Source organism: Dipodomys ordii, unplaced genomic scaffold, assembly GCF_000151885.1.
Source record: "Dipodomys ordii isolate 6190 unplaced genomic scaffold, Dord_2.0 Scaffold48, whole genome shotgun sequence".
Classification (NCBI taxonomy): Eukaryota; Metazoa; Chordata; class Mammalia; order Rodentia; family Heteromyidae; genus Dipodomys; species Dipodomys ordii.
In genome coordinates, this window is record NW_012267264.1 from 8,732,356 (window position 1) to 8,754,366 (window position 22,011).

Sequence of the window (22,011 nt, forward strand, 5' to 3'; positions counted from 1 at the left end):
CTTTGTATGTCCCTCCCCCATGGCATAACCCCTGCTTTCACTGTATTTGATGTTGGTATAATTCGTGGAGGGGAAGGGAAAAAACAAATTGTTTAAATAGGGATACAGGTGGACCCATTGCAACACTGAGATGTACAAGTCATTATGCCGAAAAACGACCTTTACAATTTTGGCCAGCAGGGTGGTGTTGGGGATTGGGGGGTGGGAGATGGGAAGGAATGGCAAGGGGAAACAAAGGAGGAGGCAACAATGCTTGATAAGAAATGTACTCATTACCTTGCCCATGTAATTGTAAGCCCTCTGTACAGTATTTTCACAATTAAAAAAAAGAAAAGAAAAGAAAAAACAATGCATGAGGAAAGAAAAATGGGAACCTTCCCACTGCTGGTCAAAGTTAGTCAGGACGTGTAAGTAATGGAGAGTTATTGTACAACAGGGTGATGATATTAAATAAGATTGTGCTGTATGATGGAAATTGCTCAGAGAGTAGATCTTAAAAGTTCTTACCATATACATATACAAATGATAACTATGAAAATTAATGGACATATTAATTTGATTATGGTAATTATTTCACATTGTACATGACAAATACATATAATTTTGTGTGTCAATTATACCTCAATTAACTGGCTATAAATTAAAAAAATAATTACATAAAATAAATGTTACAACATTTTGGCATTACTGGGTGCTGATGGCTCATACCTGTAGTCCAACCTATTTAGGAGCTGAGATTTAAGGATCACAACTCAAAGCAATCCCAGGTAGGAAAGCTGAGGAGACTCAACCAAAAATGGTGCTGTGGCTAAGATGGTAGATTGCTAGCATTGAGCAAAAAATGGTTAGGGACAGTGCCCAGGCCCTGAGTTTAAGCCCCATGGCTATCTAGCATGCACATGCGCGCGCGCACGCACACACAGACACACACAGAAGCATAACTTTTTCCTTACATTTCATATTATATAGTGACTGATCCATTGTGTTTTCTGGTTGACTCAAAGGCAATGTGCTCTTTTCCCTACCTCCTCCTGCCTAGCAGATCACCATGCTCTCCTAACCACTGCCATGACCTTCTCAAAGATCTCTCTGCCACCAACCTTGCCCCTTCTTTAATTATCCCTATTATATGTTGGAGCCAGACACATCTTTGCAAAATACAAATCTGATTACATCACGACTCCCAAATTAAAACCCCTCCAGAGAGTTTCATGGAAGTTCAAGTTCCTTAATGGGAGGGAGATTCTTCTTGATAGAACAGTCCTATTCCAGTTCAGTGCTCACCATACAGCCCTTCGTTTCCAGCCAGAATGAATTATAATAGCTCCCACAATGTGCCAATAACTGTCTTGAATCCATGCTCATTTCATTCTGAATCTCAGCCATCCAGAACTGATGATAATTCCCTGAATATACTATACTCTTTTAAGATCCAGTCTGCATATATTCTGTTCTCTTTCTAGAGTGATCTCCTCACTGAGAACATTTTTGCTCCTCCATCATCTCTCCGTTGTAATATTACTTCCTCCTAATAAGTACTCTATATGAACCAATATCATACAACTTACTAAACTGTACTGATCTTTTATTTTTTGTCTTCACCGCTAGAATAAAAGTCCTTTGAGACAAGTATTATGTCTTGGTAATCGATATATCCCCAGGGTTTGGTTCAATGGTTGCATTTGTATTTAGTGAATAAATATGTATCTCTTCCCTGACATATCTGTAAACCACAACCTCATTACTGATAGGAATCCTTGTTATACTTGGAGGCAGAGGGCTTAACACTGTGCAGTGCCCAAAGTATCATCTCAACAGAGATTTGCTGATATCAATTTTTTAATTCATCAAATCTGGATCAAGGGTAATCAAACCCTGTGAATGAAAATTACTTTTAATTTTATTATAGACTTGGTTCGGAAAAGAAATAATGATAAAACAATTTTGTATGTAAGGGCTTTTTTTCCAGAGAAGACATATTAAATTTTCAGAAACTTCCTTTCCTGGGAAACTCTCTATGAACATTTCTCTACAAAATCAGAAACCAAAAGGTATGTCCAGATCTAGTTACAGATGTTATATTTAGCCAGAGGTCTTTTTTAGGGGTAAAAATCTTTTCTTAATTTCTTTAAGTGCTTCCTTGATCCTCTTCAATTCAGGTAACTTTGAATCCAGAATCTAGGTTCTTTTTTTTTTTTCTTGGTCTGTCAGGGGGCTTGAACTCTGGGCTTGGGTGCTGTTCCTGTGCTCTTCAGCTCAAGGCAAGCACTCTACCGCTTGAGCCACAGAGCCACTTCCAATTTTCTAGTGGTTTATTGGAGATAAGAGTCTGACAGACTTTCCTGCCCGGGCTGGCTTTGAACCATGATCCTCAGATCTCAGCCTCCTGAGTAGCTAGGATTACAGATGTGAACCACCAGCGCCCAGCTCAGAATCTAGGTTCTTAAAGCAAGCTAAAACACTGGGAAGATATATGTATGCTTTCTAAACTATGACTTTAAATTTTGTGTTTTGAATGTGTGCCTGGTACAGTGTTCTAATTTCATTATCTATTCATGGAATAACTTGGACCCAGACAGTTATAATTATATGTATATGGTACTGCTCTGTTCAATTGCCCACATTTTACTAGGAGGGGCAATCTCTGGGCTATTTTGGTTTTGGAGACGTAAGAACTCTTCTTTGTTAACCTAATAATTAGCTCTAGAATTTTAGTTTGTACTTTTGTAATCAGCCTATTTTCCCTTTGACTGCAAATTCAAGGAAAAGTTGTTACTCGACAAATGGAAAGTACAGATTGAATGGGCCAATTCATGTAAAGTGTATAGCCCAATGCTGACATGAACACATCATTCATAGATGTAAACTAGCATTTGTTTTGTAAATCTCGGGGCTCGAATAAAATAAAATGAAATGGTAGTATAATTCATGAAACACTATAGCATTCCTGGTACAATAACTGTATGAAATAACTGTTCTAGCCTCCCATTATAGCAAAATAAGTATTAATGCTTTCCAATTCCATCATCTATCAGGAGAAAATTGCAGATAGTTCAAGATAGAATCACTCTACCTTATTCTGGTTGAGGGAACATACATAGTTCAATATGTTTCAAATACTCTAGTAGATGTCCATTGTCTCATGGCTACTCTTTTCTTTCAGTACTTTCAGAATATCCATAAATTCTCCTACATTGATAGATTGACTACTAGAGGTTGTCTCAACTTCTTTCAGGTTAGTTTTGGCTAAATCTGTAGACCCAGAGGTCAAATTTGAAATCAATTAGTCATATGGTATCTACATGGTGGAATTTATTTTCCAGAACAGTTAAGGTCTGTCTGCTATTTTCCTCCCAAGTATTTTTCACACTTCTTGCCAATTCCCTTCCCAGATTTTTTTCTTCAGTGAATTTTTGCCAAGTTTCTTCTCAGTTTGTTTCCTTCTAGTAATTTATATACAAAACCTATCAACAGTGGTAAAATAGAAAACATATGGAGATTTTTACCTTCAATGTACACAGTAAATATTTGTGTTACAATGGATCTGTAATGACTGTCATGACATATACTTACTTCATGCGAATCATTTTGTGGTTTCAATAGTATCTCAGCAGCTTTGTGGAATAAAATTACTTTCCGCACTCCCCACTCCTATTCCTGCCACACACTGTTATAAAAGCCAATTACTTCTCCAAACCCAGGTACTTTCAGAAGAGTCAGTGAGTAGACAGTTCAATTACTCTTCACCAAACACTAGCCTTCCTACAATTCTTTTCCTGTTAGCAATAGAACTAATATGGTTGAATAATAATGGTGATATGTGGGCAGTCTGACTCTCTATCAATAGTAAACAAATGAACAAGTAAGTTAACTAGGATTCAATTATCTTGATTCCTCTTTTTTTTAATTGTGAAAATACTGTACAGAGGAGTTACAATTACATGGGCAAGATAATGAGTACATTTCTTATCAAGCATTGTAGCCTCCTCCTTTGTTTCCCCTTCCCATCCTCCCCCCGCCCCCCCCATCCAATCCTCCTATTCAAAGGATTTGTTTCCTCTCTTTAAGCTAGTACATATGGTTACAGTAGTTATAAATATTTAGGAGGATTCTATGGAAGTTTGGCCATATGGAAAAAAATAGAAGGATAAGTTAATGGCCACAGGGATGTAGGGATAACTAACATTTTGCCTAGGAATTTCTTTTTTTTGTTTTTAAATTTTATTTTATTTTTTATTGTGAAAATATCGTACAGAGGGGTTACAATTCCATGAGCAAGGTAATGAGTACATTTCTTTTTTTTTTCAATTTACAAAGAAGAACTGTTTCAATTTATTTCCATTCAACTAAATAAACTGTTATCGAGGGCCTTCCAAATACACTACAAATTGTTTCCAACAACTAAAATCCTTGGTTAAATTTTTTTTCTTTCTTGCAATTGTTTCTTTTTTTTTCTTCTTTTTATTTATTTATTTATTTTTTATTTGTGAACATACTGTACAGAGGGGTTACAATTACATGGGCAGGATAATGCGTACATTTCTTACCAAGCATTGCAGCCTCCTCCTTTGGTTTACCCTTCACATCCCTTCCCAGCCTCCCCCCCCCCCCCCCAATCCCAACCCTTCTCCTTCCCCCCCTTTCCCCCCCCCCGACCGACGTTGTAAAGCTCGTTTTGGACATGACAACTTATTTGATGTCAGTATAACTTGTGGAGGAGAGGGGGAAAAAGCAGTTGTTTAAGGATACAGGTGGACCTGATGCAACAACGAGAAGTATAAATTGTCATGTCCAAAATGAGTACATTTCTTATCAAGCATTGTTGCCTCCTTCATTTCCCCATCCCATCCCTTCCCATCTCTCGCCCCATACCCCTCATACCCTCCCAGCACCAAAGTTGTAAAGTTCATTTTTTTACATAATATCTTGTACATCTCATTGTTGCAATGGGTCCACCAGTATCCCTATTTAAACAATTTGTTTTTTCCCTTCCCCTCCATGAATTATACCAACATCAAATACAGTGAAAACACGGGTTATACCCTGGGGGAGGGACATACAAAGCAACAAAAAAAAATCACCTTATAAATATGTTAGCAATAGCAATAGCAAGAAAGGAAAACCATTGAGTCCTTATCTTAGGGTTCATTTCACCTAACATCAGTTTATCTGACTGTTTCTGCTTGTCTCAGACATATACTAGTTATTGCAAATAAGAGAAACCACGGAATCTATGTTTCTTTGGGCCTGGCTTACTTCACTTCATATAATTTTTTTCAAGTCTTTCCATTTCCTAACAAATGGGACAGTGTCATTCCCTCTGATGGAGGCATAGAATTCCATTGTGTATATATACCACATTTTCTTGATCCATTCATTTACTGAGGGGTATCTGGATTGGTCCCATATCTTAGCTATGGTAAATAATGCTGCAATAAACATAGTTGCCTAGGAATTTCTAAAATGGCTATTACTTTGCAACTTTTGCAGGTTTGAAAAGTAGTACATGGAGATATTTCCAAAAGAGGAGGAAACAGTGAAGAATCTGAACCTAACTTGCCCACTTGTGGCTGCATATTACAAATTATTCTATCAACACAGAACTATCTCCATGCCCTTCCCTGCGATAATGTCTTTGAACTATTTCTCTAAGTGAATAATTTCCAACAACAAACTGAAATCAGAAAACTATGTGAACTATGTCACGTATGCTTTTTCCTCTCCAGACAAATTTACACCTACTGCCTGCTTCTATGACATGGGACATGATTATAAAGCACAAGGGCTTTGATGATGTTCGAGCTGAACAAAAACACAAAAATGAGGAAGAGACTATTGTGTCCTCATCTCTAGTTCCAAGTCTGGAAGTAACCCATTAAGAAACAAATCAGCCTCAACAGTCAAAACGAAAACAGTGAGTCATGAATGTTTGTATTTGTGACAGGGATTGCACAGAGATTATACTGAGGGATTCTTGGGTTGGCACCAGCTGCTGACCTATCAAGGACTCTGGAGTTATCTGATGTTTCTATGATCAAAATTCCTCCATGTTTAAGAAATTAAAAAAACTCTCCTTTGGCACACAGGGATTATTCTGTATTCTGGTTCTCATTGGACCTTATCAAAGATGAGAACATTTATAAAGCAATAAAAATAAGTAGTACCTCTAAAGTCACTGGAAAGTGGGGGAAATTTGATTTTTGGCTTTCAAGATAGATAAGCACTGTCTGTTCCTTTTATTTGTTATTTCCAGACATCATGTGCTCTCATGTAGCTATCTACATAAACTCGAGACCATGAGACTCACAGAATATTTTCTGAGCAAAATTTTTTCAACCCACATGCCTACTTCAAAACATTCCCTAAACAGTCATCCTGCAAGAATCTACTATTCTACCAGTGTGCTCAGTACAATAAATCAAAGTAATGTGTTTTGGAGTTACTATGCTCAAGGAATTTACCAGGTAACTGGCCAGATAAGAACAATATATGCTAGCTGAGTGCCTGAGTCTTGTCCCTATAATTCTAGCTACTCAAGAGGCTGAGAGATGATTGCAGTTCAAAGCCAGCTTGGGAAGAAAAGGTTCATAACACTCTTTTCTCCAATTAACCAACAAAAAAGCTGAAAGCAAAATTGTGGTTCAAGTGGTAGAGAGCCAGCCTTGAGTGAGGAAACGAAAGAACAGTGAATGCCCAGGCAGTGAATTCAAGTCTCAATAAAGACACAGACACATGAAAAGAACAACATATACAAAACACACATCACATGTGATATGTTTAATATAGATATATAGGCTTCTAATTTGAAAGTTTGTTTAAATATAAAGACCTATATACAGTTAATTGTTTTTATGTACAAGGTTAAGCATTGGCCAATTTATAAAGATAGAAAGTATATTACTGGTTGCTTAGGGCTGTCGGGAGGGAGAGTCAGACAGAAAAAAATGGAATTTGATTGCTAGCTGTTGTCCTATCCTTTAAATGTTAAACATTTAAAGATAAATTATAAAAATGATTTAAGGTTAGACATAATATCAAAATAAAGGAAGAATATGTTCTGCTTCTTTCATTAGTGTTTGTTTGGTGACTATAAAATTCATGCATTACTTTATTGTTAAAGTAGAACATTCTACTAGGGATTCTTTTTTTTTTCTTTTTCTTTTTTTTTTTTAGCAGTCATGAGTCTTGAACTCTGGGCCTGAGCACTGTCCCTTAGCTCTTCAGCTCAAAGTGAGCACTTTACCAGTTGAGCCACAGAGCCACTTCCTCCAGTTTTCTGGTGGTTAATTGGAGATAAGGGTCTCATAGACGTTCCTGCCTGGGCTGGCTTTGAACCACAATCCTCAGATCTCAGCCTCCTGAGTAGCTAGAATTACAGGCGTGAGCCATCATTGCCTGGCTTTACTATGAATTCTTAAAACACACACACACACACACACACACACTAGACTATGGTGTATTCAACCTGATGTTCTCAGGACTTATCACAGCATTCAAAAATTAGCAAATATTTGTTACATGAATAACAGATTCATTGCTCTAAATTTATTACTAATTTACCTACACTACACAGGGGTTAAATATAGTTTAATTAATTTACCAGGAGGATACAAGCTATCATTTTATAAAAGCATTTATATGAGAATATATATTCAAAACAAAAATAATAAAATGTACCAAAACCCTGCTAACATCGTTCTACTCATAAAAAATAAAACAAGGTCCACTACTCTAATGTCCCACCTCCCTACCAGATAAATGTTTGTGTTCTCTAGCAACACTTAGATATTTGGGTATCAAACCCAGGGCATTCCAAACCTCCAGGTTGTGAAATATTGTTCCTAGAAGAAAGGCTTTTGAGGAATAATGATTATCTTCTTCAAAGTAAACCCAAAGCTTTTTATAAGACAGCCTTTTCTTTTTGTCATGTTATAAAAGCACACAGACAAATAAAAGTAGTTGAGGAAATTACTGTTCAATGAGTCAGTACACACATGTCTATCTGTACACAGCCTTATCTAATGTACAACTATCTTTTTGTATGCTGTATTTTATGTTTCACTTTATTTTCATTGAAATTTTTCAGAAATTATGAGGTAAAAGAACCCCCTAACACCAAAAGTCGTCGATTAATGGTACTGGTTTAGAATCAGGATCCCCATCTAGACAATTATAATAAACCTCATAATTATATGTCTCCTGTCCTAACATTTACATAAATAATTATTGAACTTACCATCATACAAATTTACCAACCAATACTGTATATTTCCAAATAAATTTGCCCATTTTCCAAATTGTTATAAAAATAATCAACTCCAAACTCTTTGCTTTGCCTCTACTTCAAAAATTTAGTCACTGGAGATTATACATACAAAGTCAAAGATATCTTTTATGATAAAACAATTTTATATTTAATTATCTGATAGTAGATCAGTGCTTTATGGTGTCATTAAAATTATTAAATTCTTCCTCTTATATAATTTTTGGAATAAAAACAACAGACTATGTAAATACCCACTAGGACCTTTGTCTCACTAATGTGTGAATAAAATTCCTATCATTTCAAAATGAGATTTATTATGATCAAGCCAGCCTATTATTTTACAAATATATTTCATCTATTTTATATATTTGCAAACTTATTAGATCAAGGTCATGTATTTTAGTAATTAGTCCATTCATAATAGCTTACTCCCTATAGGAAATTTCAACATTTATAAATTGACTAGTTGAACAAAAAGCAAACCACATAACTTGACTGGTATTGAGGTTTTATGTTTTTAACTAGAAATTTTTTCTTATAATTGCATACCTCTTCCAGTTGACATGCTTTGATGACACTTCTATATCTATACTCATCATAGGAAACACCAAAAACAATGTTTTCTTTGATGGTACCAGGCATGATCCAGGAAAACTGAGAACAGAATGAAATTCTTCCACTGTGCTTTATTTTACCCTCTGAAGGCTCCAACTCTCCCAAAATCATCATCAGGAGTGATGTCTGGAAATGAAAATGATTGTTATTTAAATTGTTTGATCACACCACTGAAATCAGTATTCACTTTGCCTCCATTCCAAATAAAGGTATTGCTTCTAACTTCTAAAGATAATGTTCATTCATTTTGGTTCAAAATGCTTGAGGTAATTCTTAATCCAGACACTATGATATGCATAGTATATACCAAGGGAATAAAAGAGAACATAGCATTGTAATGTGACATGTATTAGGAGGAAGGTTTATATGGGAGAGACTTCTACATCATATTGCTGAGATGGGTTTAGATCTGTGATGGTTTGTCACCACAAACCATTTGTTGAATTTCTTATTCTGTGCTGGATGTTTTCTATATGATTTAATTATATTGTTTTGTATTCTTCACAATAATCTTGCAAAGTAGGTACAGAATGATCTTTATTTCATAACAAATACCAGGCTAAAAAGTAAATATTCAAACAATAAGTTTCCTGAAGTAAAATATGATCCAAGATTGAGCTTCAAAAAATTGTCAGTGAACAAGACCAGAAAGTGAAGTCACAGCTAAAGTTTCCATATTGAAGAACAGATACTAAATATGATATATGTCTTAGAAGAAAGCATGAATAAAAAGTAAGTATACAAAACAAAGGAAACTATACAGATGTGAGGTACAGAGAAAAAATTTGGTGTTGGCCTTATCAAGAAAAGTGGGAAGTCAAAGGATATCATTTAAAGTTAACAAATGACAGCAAAAAAGCATAAGAATGTTTAACAATACAAAGATAAACATTAAGAAAGATAATATACAATGGAATTCTATACTTCCATCAGAAAGAATGATTGTACCATTCATAAGAAAATTGAAAGACTTGGAAAAAACTATGTAAAGTGAAGTAAGTCAGACCTAAAGAAATATAGGTTGCATTTGCTTTAAATACAATGTGACTATACATCTACAAGTAAACAAACTGGAGAATAAAAGACAAAAACATGATAAGTTATACAGGACTCTACACATTTACACAGCGAGACCAAAGGAGGATGTTCTTAGGGGAGGATCACAATGGCTCAATAGCTATGTGCATATAATCATATAAAATGATGTTGTCAAAATAAACTCCAAGAAATGGAAACAGAGAGTTTTTTCTGTTTTCTGATTTTCTTTTGTCACTGTTTTGTTTTCTGTGCCCTTTGTCTTATATGTAAATGTATCTGTTTGGGGGAGGGTAAAGAAGAGCACAGAAATGATGGGACAAAGAATGAACAAATCCCCATGGCACAATCCCTGTTGTCATTATATTTGATTCCGGTGCCTTGAATCTTGTATATGCATTTTTCTAATTTGGGGAGGGGAAGGGAAATAACAAAATGCTGAAATAAGGATACAGGATGACCCATTGTAAAAATGAGATGTTACAAGACACTATGTTGAAAATGAACATTACAACTTTGCAGGGGACGGTTAGGGGTGTGGGGAAGTGGAGAGGAAAGGGATGGCAGGGGGAAAAAAAGAGGGGTAACAATGCTTGATAGTAAATGGGCTCATTACCTTGTTCATGTAACTCTAACCCCTCTGTACAGTATCTTTACAATAAAATATATATTTAAAATAAAAAAGTGAACAAATGCAGCGGTGATATTCACTAGACACTACGTTGAAAATGAATGATACAACTTCTGGGGAGGGGTTAGGATGGAAAAACTGGGGGAAAATGAGGAAAGAGGTAACAATGTACTCATTACCTGAATTATGTAACTCTAACTCCTCTGTACACTAACTATACAATAAAAATTTTTAAAAAGAAAGATTATACGACTCCTAAAAGTAAATAGAAATAAAGGAGGTAGCAAAAGCATTAACACCATTGATTTTTCCAGAGCTCATATGAATTAAAATTATAAAGAGAATGAAATATTGTTCATATGCTACTATAAAGATAACCACTAGAAAAAATACATAGACTTCCCTATAAAACCAAAATACACTCATCCCTTGGTATCCTAGGGAACTGGTTCAAGATCCCCCTGTAAATAACAAAACCCATAGGTCCTTAAGTCCCTTATATAAAATAATATAATGTTTGCATATAACCTGTGTTCATCCTACAATATACTTAAAACAAAATCTCTAGATTACTCACAATACCTAGTGCAATATAAATATTATATAAATAGTTGTTATACTGTATTACTAATATAGTATTATAAATTATGACCAAAAAGTATACACCTATTTTTTAAACTGATGGTTGAATATGAGGTCACTGAATCCACAGATATGGATAGCCAACTCAGCATGTATGTATACTCAGTAGTTGAAATGTATTTATATTCAATTATTATTCTCATTCAACTTCATATCTTCTCAAATTCCAAAATGTTTAAATAACTCTTTGCAGGCATTTGTGATTTTTCTTAAAATATAAGCAAAAACATAAACTAAGTGTTGATTCTGCACATATGATGCTCAGTCTTGTGAGACTAAGCTTTAGCACCACAGTGAGGTAAGAAGACACACTAGAGATGCTGTGGTACCCAAGCATCTCTCATCCACAGGCCATAGAACTTCAGGTGTGGTTAAGGCCATACTAAAAAATAATACAAAACAAAAAACACAAAAAACAAAACCGATCCGACACAGTGAAATGTCCCAGGCCAGCTTTCCATCAAGAATATTCACTGTACAAACTCCTACACTAACAGCATTTTATAAGATGACTCAAGGAAAGCCAGGCTCAGGTCTCTAATGTCTGTAACTCCGCTTGGGAGAAAGAGATGAGAAGATCACAATTCCAGTGCCAAGTCCATGAGCTGCCATGCCAATGAAGGGAAGCTGTACTCAGTGGTGCAGGCTGATGACCCATCAATGAACAAGAAGCCTAAAATAGGTGAGTAGAGGCCCGGGTGCATGCCCAAATAGGATGTAAGATCCTTTATTTTTAAGTAACCAGATAAAAAAACAAGGCTAGAGGCATATCTCTGTGCCAGAGAGCCTGTCAAGCAATAATGAGGCCCTGATTTCAAACCTCAGTAGAGCCACACAATAAAAGAGGGAGGGAGGAGAATTTCCTCAAAATACACTCTGAAACTACAAACTAGAAAAAAAAAGGAGGAAAATGCATAGCAAATCCAGTTATTATTGATGCGGAAGAAAAGAAGATACCTTGCCTGCTCCAGTAGATCCAGCAACTGCCAGTAACTGTCCTTTCTCTATCTTGAAGTTGATATTTTTCAAGACAGGCGTACCAAGAAGGGAAAAGTTACTGAAGAAGAGCTTACTGTCACCATTGGAAATCTTTCGGTTATTATTGTTTAATTTTGCTTTCTCAAATAATTCCCCAAATCCCTGCGAAAAATAAAAATAAAAAATGTAGAAGCAAGGTTTTCACATATTTTCAATAGATATGTTTTATATACAAATAGTTCAAAAAGCACATGGCACATGATTCATTATAAAATATACATTATTACTTTATAGTATGTAATCATAAAACTCAAGGTTTCTAGAGCAAATGACCTAAAACATTTGAAAATTATTGGTACAGTATTTAATACAAATATTGTTACTTTTTCTCAGAGCTTTGCTTATTATCAAGTTAATTTACATTTAAGTTTAATTAAAGATTAAATTATATGTGTATATCTGAGGAGGCACCCACAGACATTCTTTCTTTTATGGGCTCGGTACATAAATATTATTGTTTAATAATGTGATTACAGATAAATATGAGCACCCAGCATCTATTCATGTATATATCTATTATTGATTTAGTAAACATCGGTCTGCATTATAGACTAACTCAGAAATCTGACATGGGAGAATGATCCTTGAATAGAAATTTATTTTGTAACATGTCTTGTGTTAAAATTAAAACCTGCAGCAAATTCTTTTGAAAGTGCATTAGAGAAAAATTGGCTCAGCCTTGACCAAGTCAATGACATACATGCTGGTACTGAAGTAGGGAAGTGAGACTTCATGAGACCAAAATATGGTTACAGGTGGTTTAGGAAGATAGATATGTATGCATTGAAGCTAAAAGAATAGTTCCCAGGAATGGTGAGTGTCTGGCTGTTAATAGACTTACATGGTCATGCTTAGAAACAGGACTTTTATCCATAAAGACTTGGATCAATAGAAGATTATTGAAATTTGAAAAATATAGGAAAGCAGTTAAAAGAAAATAGAAATTACTTGTAGCTTTAACATTGAGAAATAACTACATTTAACCTCTCAGTTGATAAGCCACTATTCTTTTACATATATATTTTCATATATAGAGTCAAATTCAATTTTTACATTGATAAAAATTATATATGAAACTTATACCATTAAATATGCTTCCTTGGAGCAGGCAGACTAAACTCAGGGCTGTGTGCTTGCTGGGCAGGCACTCTACAATTGAGCCATGCCTTCAGCCCTTTTTACATTATTATTTTCAAAGTCCAATCTCACTTATACTGGGGTTGGCATGGGCTGTGATCCTCCTACTTGCGCTTCTGTGCATCACTGGGAATGGCAAGCATGTGTCACTACACCTAGCCATTAAGCTACCAGAGTAGCTAGGATAACATGCACATTCTACCAAACTTCACAAATTCCTTTTTGCCTCTGCCAGTCCCAGACTGCGATCCCTGATTGCTTCTTCTTAAGCAGTTAGGATGACAGGCTTGAGCTACCACGCCCAGTTTAAATATTCTTCTTACTATAATTTTAAGTGTAAAATAATATCAGAGTATAAAGTGTGAACAGTTTTCAACCAGACACGCTCCTTTCTAACTTAATAACTGCTGCATGTAGTTTGCTATAAATCTTGTGTTTATAAATTTTATACACATGTGTGTAAGTTATTGTTTAGTCTCAGTTCTCTCAAGGGGAACTTCCATAGCTATGTACCAGTTCAAGTCTTTCAATATATGGTCCCAAGTCTTCCTCTAGGAGTGTAAGAAAATGTCAGTTCCCAGGAACCCTCAGTGATAATCAACCCTATTGCACTTTGCTTCTGTCTTTCTGTGTGGCAGTACTTTCAAGCAGGAAGTCGGATTTTACAGTAGTAGTTGTGTTTATTTGATTTCTAGTCCTACTGAGCACTTTACTTGTCTAAGAGTCCTCTTCCAAAGTTGGGAGAGCCGTTATGATACCCTTTGTCTCTGTGTCATTTTCTCAGCAGGATCAGTAAAATCTGAAAAATGCTTATAAGTCTGAGTTTCAATGTCCTGAGTTGTTGAGGCAATAAATGAGGTAATATATGGGAATTCACTTTGTACACAGCAAAGCAACACTTAAATAAATTGCAGGCAAGAATTAACTCTCTAAACCACGTAATTGAGAAATATAAAGGAAGGGGTGGATCCAAGGGGGGGTGAAGATGTTGAAGTGATGACACAGATCAAGATGCATTTTATGTTAAATGGCAAAAACAATTTCAATACATAATCTGAAATGAAGTCAGAGAGGGTGTCGGAGGGGTGGGTGAGAACATTGAAAGGGGTGACACTGATTAAGAAGCACTATATTCATAAACTGCTTTGGTGAATGGCAACTCCTTTGTACAACTACATAAAGATAATACAAATGTTTCTAAAAGATAAAAAATGCAGGATTGCAGCAGCAATGAGACTCACAAGACACTATGCTGGAAATGAATTACAACTTCAGGGAGGGAGGAGTCGGGGAGGTCGGGAAGGAAGGGGGTAACAGTGCTCAATAGGAAATGTACTCACTACGTTACTCATGTAACTGTAACCCCTCTGTACAGTAAAATAAAATAAAATTTACAATAAAATAAAAGTTAAAAATAAAAATAAATTGCAGTATGATGAATTGGAAAGGGCTTTGGATACAGAGAAACCTAGGATAACCCTGTAGCTTTGAGCTAGCTAGTTGAGTAAACCTGTACTAGTTACATAAATCTTCTTAATGTATAAATAGAATGTTTCCTCGAAGGTTTGGCAAGAGGGGGAAGCTATGGAATGCATTAGTGAACTGACTCTCAGGTGATACCGTCAAAGGACTTGGAGAATAGACTGGAGCACGTGGGATAATGAAACTTGGGGAGTGTAAAAATATTGGAAGCCCAAGTTTGGGAAAGAACCTGGGGCCAGGGATTTGCTTTAGAGGCTCATCAATATTCTGGCATCGATGAAGCCCAAGTGAAATCACCCAAAGGGAACATGAAGTGTTTGAGGATGTTCAAGGGGGACCTTGTGGCCCACCACCACTGAAGTGATAGGCTCATCAGCAAAAGAGAGAAGATTGGTAAGGTTGAGTGAGCAAGAATCATTTAAATGGAAAGTCATTCTAAGCATTGAGAAGCTGGAACCTACAAATGTGGCAATGATCTCTATTGTTTAATGTATTACAGATTCTGACAGAGGATATTGGGAAATTTTTGGAAGTTTAAGAAAATGGTAAAGGAAATTACAGAAAGTGAAAAAGGTTTTCTTAGAATCATAACAGGCCCAAATTAACACTGAACCCACAAATGCATGAATCTTACAACATATGTTTCTTCAAATAACATGCCTAATAAAACTGATAAATGTTTTCCAGGAAAAAAATAGCAAAAGAGGAATTGGAATTGAAATTGCAGAGTCTTACTGTGTATCCCAGGCTAGCCTCTGATTCATGATCCTCCCGCCTGTACCTCTTTAGTGCTGGGATTACAGAAGTGCACCGTCACACCCAGAAAATACTACTCTTTGAAGTTTGGAAAGCATATAATCTTTTTTTTTTTTTGCCAGTCATGGGGCTTGAACTCCAGGTCTGGGAGCTGTCCCTCAGCTCTTCAGCTCAAGGTTAGCACTCTACCACTTGAGCCACAATACCACTTCAGGCTTTTTCGGCTTATGTGGTGCCAAGGAATCGAACCCAGGGCCTCATGCATATGAGACAAGCACTCTACCATTGAGCCACCTTCCCAGCTCTATATATTATCATTTCTAATAGTAAGGTAATAGGTCATTTTTAAGAGTGAATAAAATTAAGGAAAAATAGTTTTAAACAAAGAACATTGGTATATGCCTACATCATTTAGTGACCAGTGCATACAGAAACATTGGACCAGAACTCTGGATCAGGGAAGGTTAATGTTCATTAAGTTCATTTAGCTCATTCAGTTACCGTTCATTTAGTGTATGTGACTTGAGTGAGAATTTTATATAAATCATCTTAGTCTTCACAGCAAATTTTACAAAGGGAGAACCAGATGCTACCAAAAATTAAGCAACTCCATTTAGATTATAAAAAGAGTAAATGGCAGAGACAAGATTACAACCCCAAATAAAAATCTGTGATCTTTGTAGTACTTCCTGACTTGTGATGATTAGGAAGACATAGAGGTTATGATATTGGATTAATTTCCTTGGGTCTATACTTACCTTCTAAAATTAGTAGAGTGGTCCCTCATCCCAGTTCTAGCAGGTAGATTATGATGCTAGCCTTGTTTTCCATTAGCATGACATCTAGATTCACAAAGAAGAAAGGCTAGGGTGATCTAGAGAAAACAGTAAAATTCTCACCTCTTCCCAGAAGGCTGTTACATTCTCCATCACTACTTCTGTGGTTGTTAGGTTATATTCCAGTGTCTTGTATTCTTGCTTTTGTAAGAAATCCTAGTTGTTAGCAAGAGTAAAAGCAGAGTGTGAAATCAAAATCGCATTAGAGCAGTACTACATCTGTTTTACATTCGACAGAGCTACGTCTTATATGTGGATTTTATCAATTAAGTTGCATGTTATTCCATACTAAAATAACTTTCTAAGAGAATACTGAGTTATTTCATCAAGTTCTAGAATTCATCCTATTTGGAACATGCCCTGTAAATATGCTCTATTTTATGAAACTCATATATTAGATTTTTAAATCTATATACTATGACACATTAATCTTTGCAATGAACTTACAAAGTATTCATGAACTACATACTCATTTGCTGGCATTTAGTGTGAGGACAGAGGGAAAATGTCTTATTTTCATGGTAGGAGTCATTTGCATCCTTTTAAGGATTAAGGTATGAAAAAATCACCTAACTGCTTTCAAGGGCTCCAGTATGTTCTAAGAAAAGAATTCTATCCAAGATTTAACTACACATTTCCTAAGGAAAGTAGAAATAGAAGACTTAAGTCTGTGCACCCTAAAGTCTTCATCAAATAAAGTTGTGAGAAAAAGCTGAACAGGTGATCCTTGCCTGGCTTCTTCCCTTCCTTCTCTCTGTCCCTCTAGCTGTCTCTATCTCTCTCTTACCCAGTCTCTCTGTCTGATAGTATGTGTGTGTGTGTGTGTGTGTGTGTGTGTGTGTGTGTGTGTGTGAGTGAGTGAGAGAGAGAGAGAGAAAGAGAGAGGAACTTAGATGTGATATGGAGGACTTATTATTCCCAGGGCCAATATAATTCTAAGCTCTAGTCACCACTGCCTAATTCACAGATTCAACACAGATTCACACTCAGTCCCGAAGGTGAAGCAGATGATCTAAGTAAGTAAGAGGGCTGATGAACTGGGCAGGGGAGGTACTCTGTGGGAGGGTAGCTGCCTAGCTTGAGTGGAAAGAGGACCCAAATGATAGGCATTTCAGTTCTTCAAAAAAGGTGAAAGCCATGGTTTTTTGTATATATGTGTATATGTTTGACATCTCTCCATTTTTTAATTGGTAGCAAGTAATTCCAAATTTTAAAATGTGAAATACAAACACAACAGATCTAAGAGCCAATATTAGGTGATAGCCACTATCTGCCATCTTTGGCTTAGAAATAAATAGTAAACAGTAAATAAGTAAGTAGTAACTAAAATAAAATAAGTACTAAGTAAAAGTGATTCAACCTTTTCTACTTATTTTTATTTCTGCCACAGTAACTTAATTTCTGGGTTTGATGTTTAAAGATGCATTTTTAAATGATAACAAAACAGTTTATGTGATTATTAAATAAGCATATCTTAATTCAATTAGCTTTGTATAAATTAAGTCTCATCACCTGAAAACTCTGCTTGGGTTTTAAGTGCTTAATGTAGCACAAAATGCCACTGTCACCTATTAGCCCGGCCAAGAAAATGCTAGGAAAAGTTTAAGACAAGCATTCCTAAGACTGGCTGGTATGTTTAACTTTCTAGAGAACCATTTCTTTTTCAATCTGTTTTCACATTTACAAAGTTTATTAGAGCCAATATAGTCACCGAGGATTTAGATGAAAGTCTCCAGATTGCAGAGATATTACAGTTCTTTTGACTTCTGAGAATCTCTCAGAACATCATTGCCTTTCGCCAGAGCTCATTAAACCACAAAAGGAATTTCATACTTGAATAGGTTCAAGACCAAGAATTTATCTCTGGAGGTTTGCTTGCTAGAACAATTCTAAATTGTTTCAGAATCACGATGTGTGCTGGTTGGTTATGGTACATTACCTGTATTTTGTTTATTGCTCCGAGAGAGTCATACCATGTTTGCACAGCCCCTGGGAATTGTCGTGTGACTGCCATGCGCAGAACGATGCAGAAGGAGATGGTTGTAAATATTTTTCGAAGAATGATTCCTTTGATGAACGCATAGGGAAGCACAGACAAAATCACCACAAACAAGCCAGAGAAGAAGAAGGCTGAACTATTAAAGTATCTCACATAGGCTGCCTTCCGGGTCAACTTTAGTTCCGTTCTACAAAAAAAAACAAGAACAAAAAAGGTGAAGGACGTGATTTTATTTTTCAGATATCAAACATATTGTTTATATTCAACATATTCAAAGATATTGTTTGTTATTGATCAAATATTTTTATTTTATTTTTGAAATATCAAATAGATTGAAACACAAAATATGAACATGAACCCTAGAGTCTTTCTGCCGTTTTGTTTGTTTATTTGTTTCTGGTATCTAGGTTTGAATTCACGGCCTCAAATTTGAGCTATATTCCAGGCCTACTGCTTATGTTTTGATCTTGGCTCCTACATGAGCTGTGTGACCATGGACAAGTTATTAAACTTCTTTGGCCCTAAGTGACTTTATCTAAGAAGCAATAAATAATGAATGTACCAGTGCTTTGCATAAATAGCTGTATATATAATCTTTAATTATAGCTAATAATGTAATCACATTCACATTTTTATATCTTTACCTCACTATTAATTGAAAAATTTATGAAACTGGTGATTATTGTTCCTTTGTTGATATTTTAATTAATTAAGTGTGAGAAGGACAGTACTGAAAAATTTATGAAAGAAAAAGACTATTTTGTGATTACTTAACCGAATCTTAACATTTTACAAATTCTAGCTTAGCTTTCAATAACACTTGAAATAACATATATCACAGAGGAGTGATTCTAAAACCTTACAAGGATAAAAATAACACAACAAATTCCTTAAATAAGATCACTTCTAGAAAAACTGATTGAGTGAATCTGCAGTAGGTCTCTTGAAGCTTCATTTTTAAAAACTGTTGCAAATCATTTCTAAGAGATTAAGAGAATAGATATTACATCAAATCTCCCTTGTTTAAGTATAAATATTTTCAATCACACTACATCTTATTTTTAATCTTCTAGACTCCAATGTAAATATAAAGGATTCTGACTATGTAGATGAAGCTTAAGTCATCCAGAAGGGAAACAGGAATTGCAGACAGATACTGTGAGCAACGTTGCCTTCAAGCTTAGTGCCACTGCCTTACAAATTGGAGTCACTTGTGGTCCTTGCCACCCAACTTTTGCTTAGGGAAGAAGCAATAAAACTATAGATAAAGGATTCTAGAAGAAAGAATCAGTAACTGTGCTGTGGCAGAGGGAATAAGGGCACCTGGTATTTAGTGGCACTTCTACATGCTGTATACTCCAGAGAATCAATGTTTCCTCTCAGTGGATAGAACTCAGGGAATCTGCATTTTAAAAATCAGGCCAGCCATGGAATAAAAGTTTATATGACTCTTTCTCAACTAATAACTGGGAATGGTGGTGTGTGCCTGTCATCCTCAGTAATGTGGATAAACACAAGTGGAAAGATCATAGCCCAGACCACCTGAGAATATTGGAAATCCTACCTTGGAAATAACCAATGCAAATAGGGGCTAGATGTGTAAGCAAGTGGTACAGTTCAAGCCTTAGGCCTTGAGTTCAACCCAAAATACCACACACACACATACACACACACACACACACATTCCTGATGGAAATGGAGTTCAAAGTGCCCAACTTAGATTGTGGTTAGTCTAAAAAAGTCTGATGTTTACCTATGTCAGTAACCTGGTACTGAAGATAGATTATGATTCTAAAATCTCACCTTGGTTTGAGCCCTGTCTCTGTGAGTTATAGCTATGACATCTTATGAAGTCACTTTTACCTCTGATTTAACATGACCAGATCTAAAAAGAGAAACCCTATACTTCCCTACAGCGTTTTCAGGCTTAAATGACAACATGGGCTTAAAAGTTTCTGTGAATGCCGCTTACAAAAATGTTAACAAAGTTGTCAAAATTGTCTAAACGTATTAACATAGTTGAGGGAAAAATAGGAAGATGATGTCATGCAGAAAAGAGTAATGGATCCAAAATTAGAACCATCCAGAAAGAACTACCCACCATATAATAAAACTGCTAAATTTTATGAGTCATAAAAATATTTTATTAGTTTCTTATAAAAAAAGAAAGTGATTTTATTACCAAAAAGCAATAAAAGAGGAGATGTTTTGAACTGGCCTTTTGCCCAGTTCAATTGTGTCCTGTGCTAAAACAATCTCCCTTTGGAAAGTATCCTGTCATTCCCTTCTAGAACATTATATTTGCTCTCTTGAGTAGGAGCAATTCCTATATTCCTATATTTACGTCAGCTCTTCTCAGCCTTTGCAGGTAACAGTTTCATGCTGGATTGTGCAAGTTACAGATATTTGCTATCAAAATTGGTCAAAGGGAAATACAGATTCAGAAGGATAGATTTCATCTTTGGAAAAGAGACAGAAAATAAATCCAATGTTAAGAAAAGTCAACCCTACAAATGATCTGGCCATGAATTTATGGTGAAGCTTGAAGAACCTAGATAGTCTGGAAACTTCCTTATCACCTTGCTATGTCTGTGTTCATAGGCCTTATAATGGAGCTCTCAGTTTTTACTGCAGAAAGAAAGAAAGAAAGAACGAAAGAAAGAAAGAAAGAAAGAAAGAAAGAAAGAAAGAAAGAAAGAAAGAAAGAAAGAAAGAAGAAAGAAAGAAAGAAAGGGAGGAAGGGAGGGAGGGAAGGAGGGAGGGGGAAGGAAGGGAGGAAGGAAGGAAGGAAGGAAAGAAGAAAGGAAGGAAGGAAGGAAGGAAGGATAAAAATAAAGAAAGAGGGAGAAAAGGAAGGGAGAGAGGGAGGGAGGGAGAGAAAGAAAGAAAGAGAGAAAGAGAGAGAAAGAGAGAAAGAAAGAGAGAGGAAGGAAGGAAGGAAGAAAGGAAGGAAAGGAGGGAGGGAGGGAAAGAGGGAGGGAAGGAAGGAGGGAGGGAGGGAGAGAGGAAGGAAGGAAGACAAAAAATGCTTTTGCTAACAGAACAATCTTGAGATTTTTAAAGATGTTTCTGGAAAGAAAATGCAATTCTTTTTCCTGGATTTATCGTGAAACGCATAACAAAAACAGGTGAGCATTAATGTTTGGGAAATAAATACTCTTTTATTCTATTTACATGGCAATGGACTTAGCACTTCAGCATTTGGTTTGTTGTTCCAATCACACACCTGCAACTCGCTGACAGTGCCAGTAGTTCTGAAACATCCTAATTTTGTAATAATCCATATTTGTACAAAGGGTCTTCTTTTCAATATATTTTCCCTTGTGGAATATATTCCCTGATGTACCTCACATTTCTATTTCTATTTAATGATTTATCTACCTTCACAAAGTCTCCCCAAACATTTTATTTTTGACTTTGTATAACATGAAATTCAACTTTTAAAAATATGTCCCTCCCCCACAGTATAACCCCTGCTTTCACTGTATTTAATGTCGGTATAATTTGTGGAGGGGAAGGGGAAAAACAAATCGTTTAAATAGGGATACAGGTGGACCCATTGCAACAATGAGAT

General features: G+C 35.8%; 1 protein-coding gene across 1 annotated transcript in view; it reads right to left on the reverse strand.

Moving 5' to 3' along the window:
• Cftr (cystic fibrosis transmembrane conductance regulator (ATP-binding cassette sub-family C, member 7)) overlaps positions 1-22,011 on the reverse strand; it is a 142,997-nt gene that overhangs the window by 70,599 nt on the left and 50,387 nt on the right. Inside the window, exons 8-12 of the mRNA XM_013019916.1 lie at positions 20,838-20,896; positions 18,378-18,624; positions 16,502-16,594; positions 12,147-12,329; positions 8,816-9,007 (exon numbers count right to left, since the gene is read on the reverse strand). Coding sequence (XP_012875370.1) covers positions 8,816-9,007; positions 12,147-12,329; positions 16,502-16,594; positions 18,378-18,624; positions 20,838-20,896 — 774 coding nt within the window. The remainder of the gene's footprint in view (positions 1-8,815; positions 9,008-12,146; positions 12,330-16,501; positions 16,595-18,377; positions 18,625-20,837; positions 20,897-22,011) is intronic.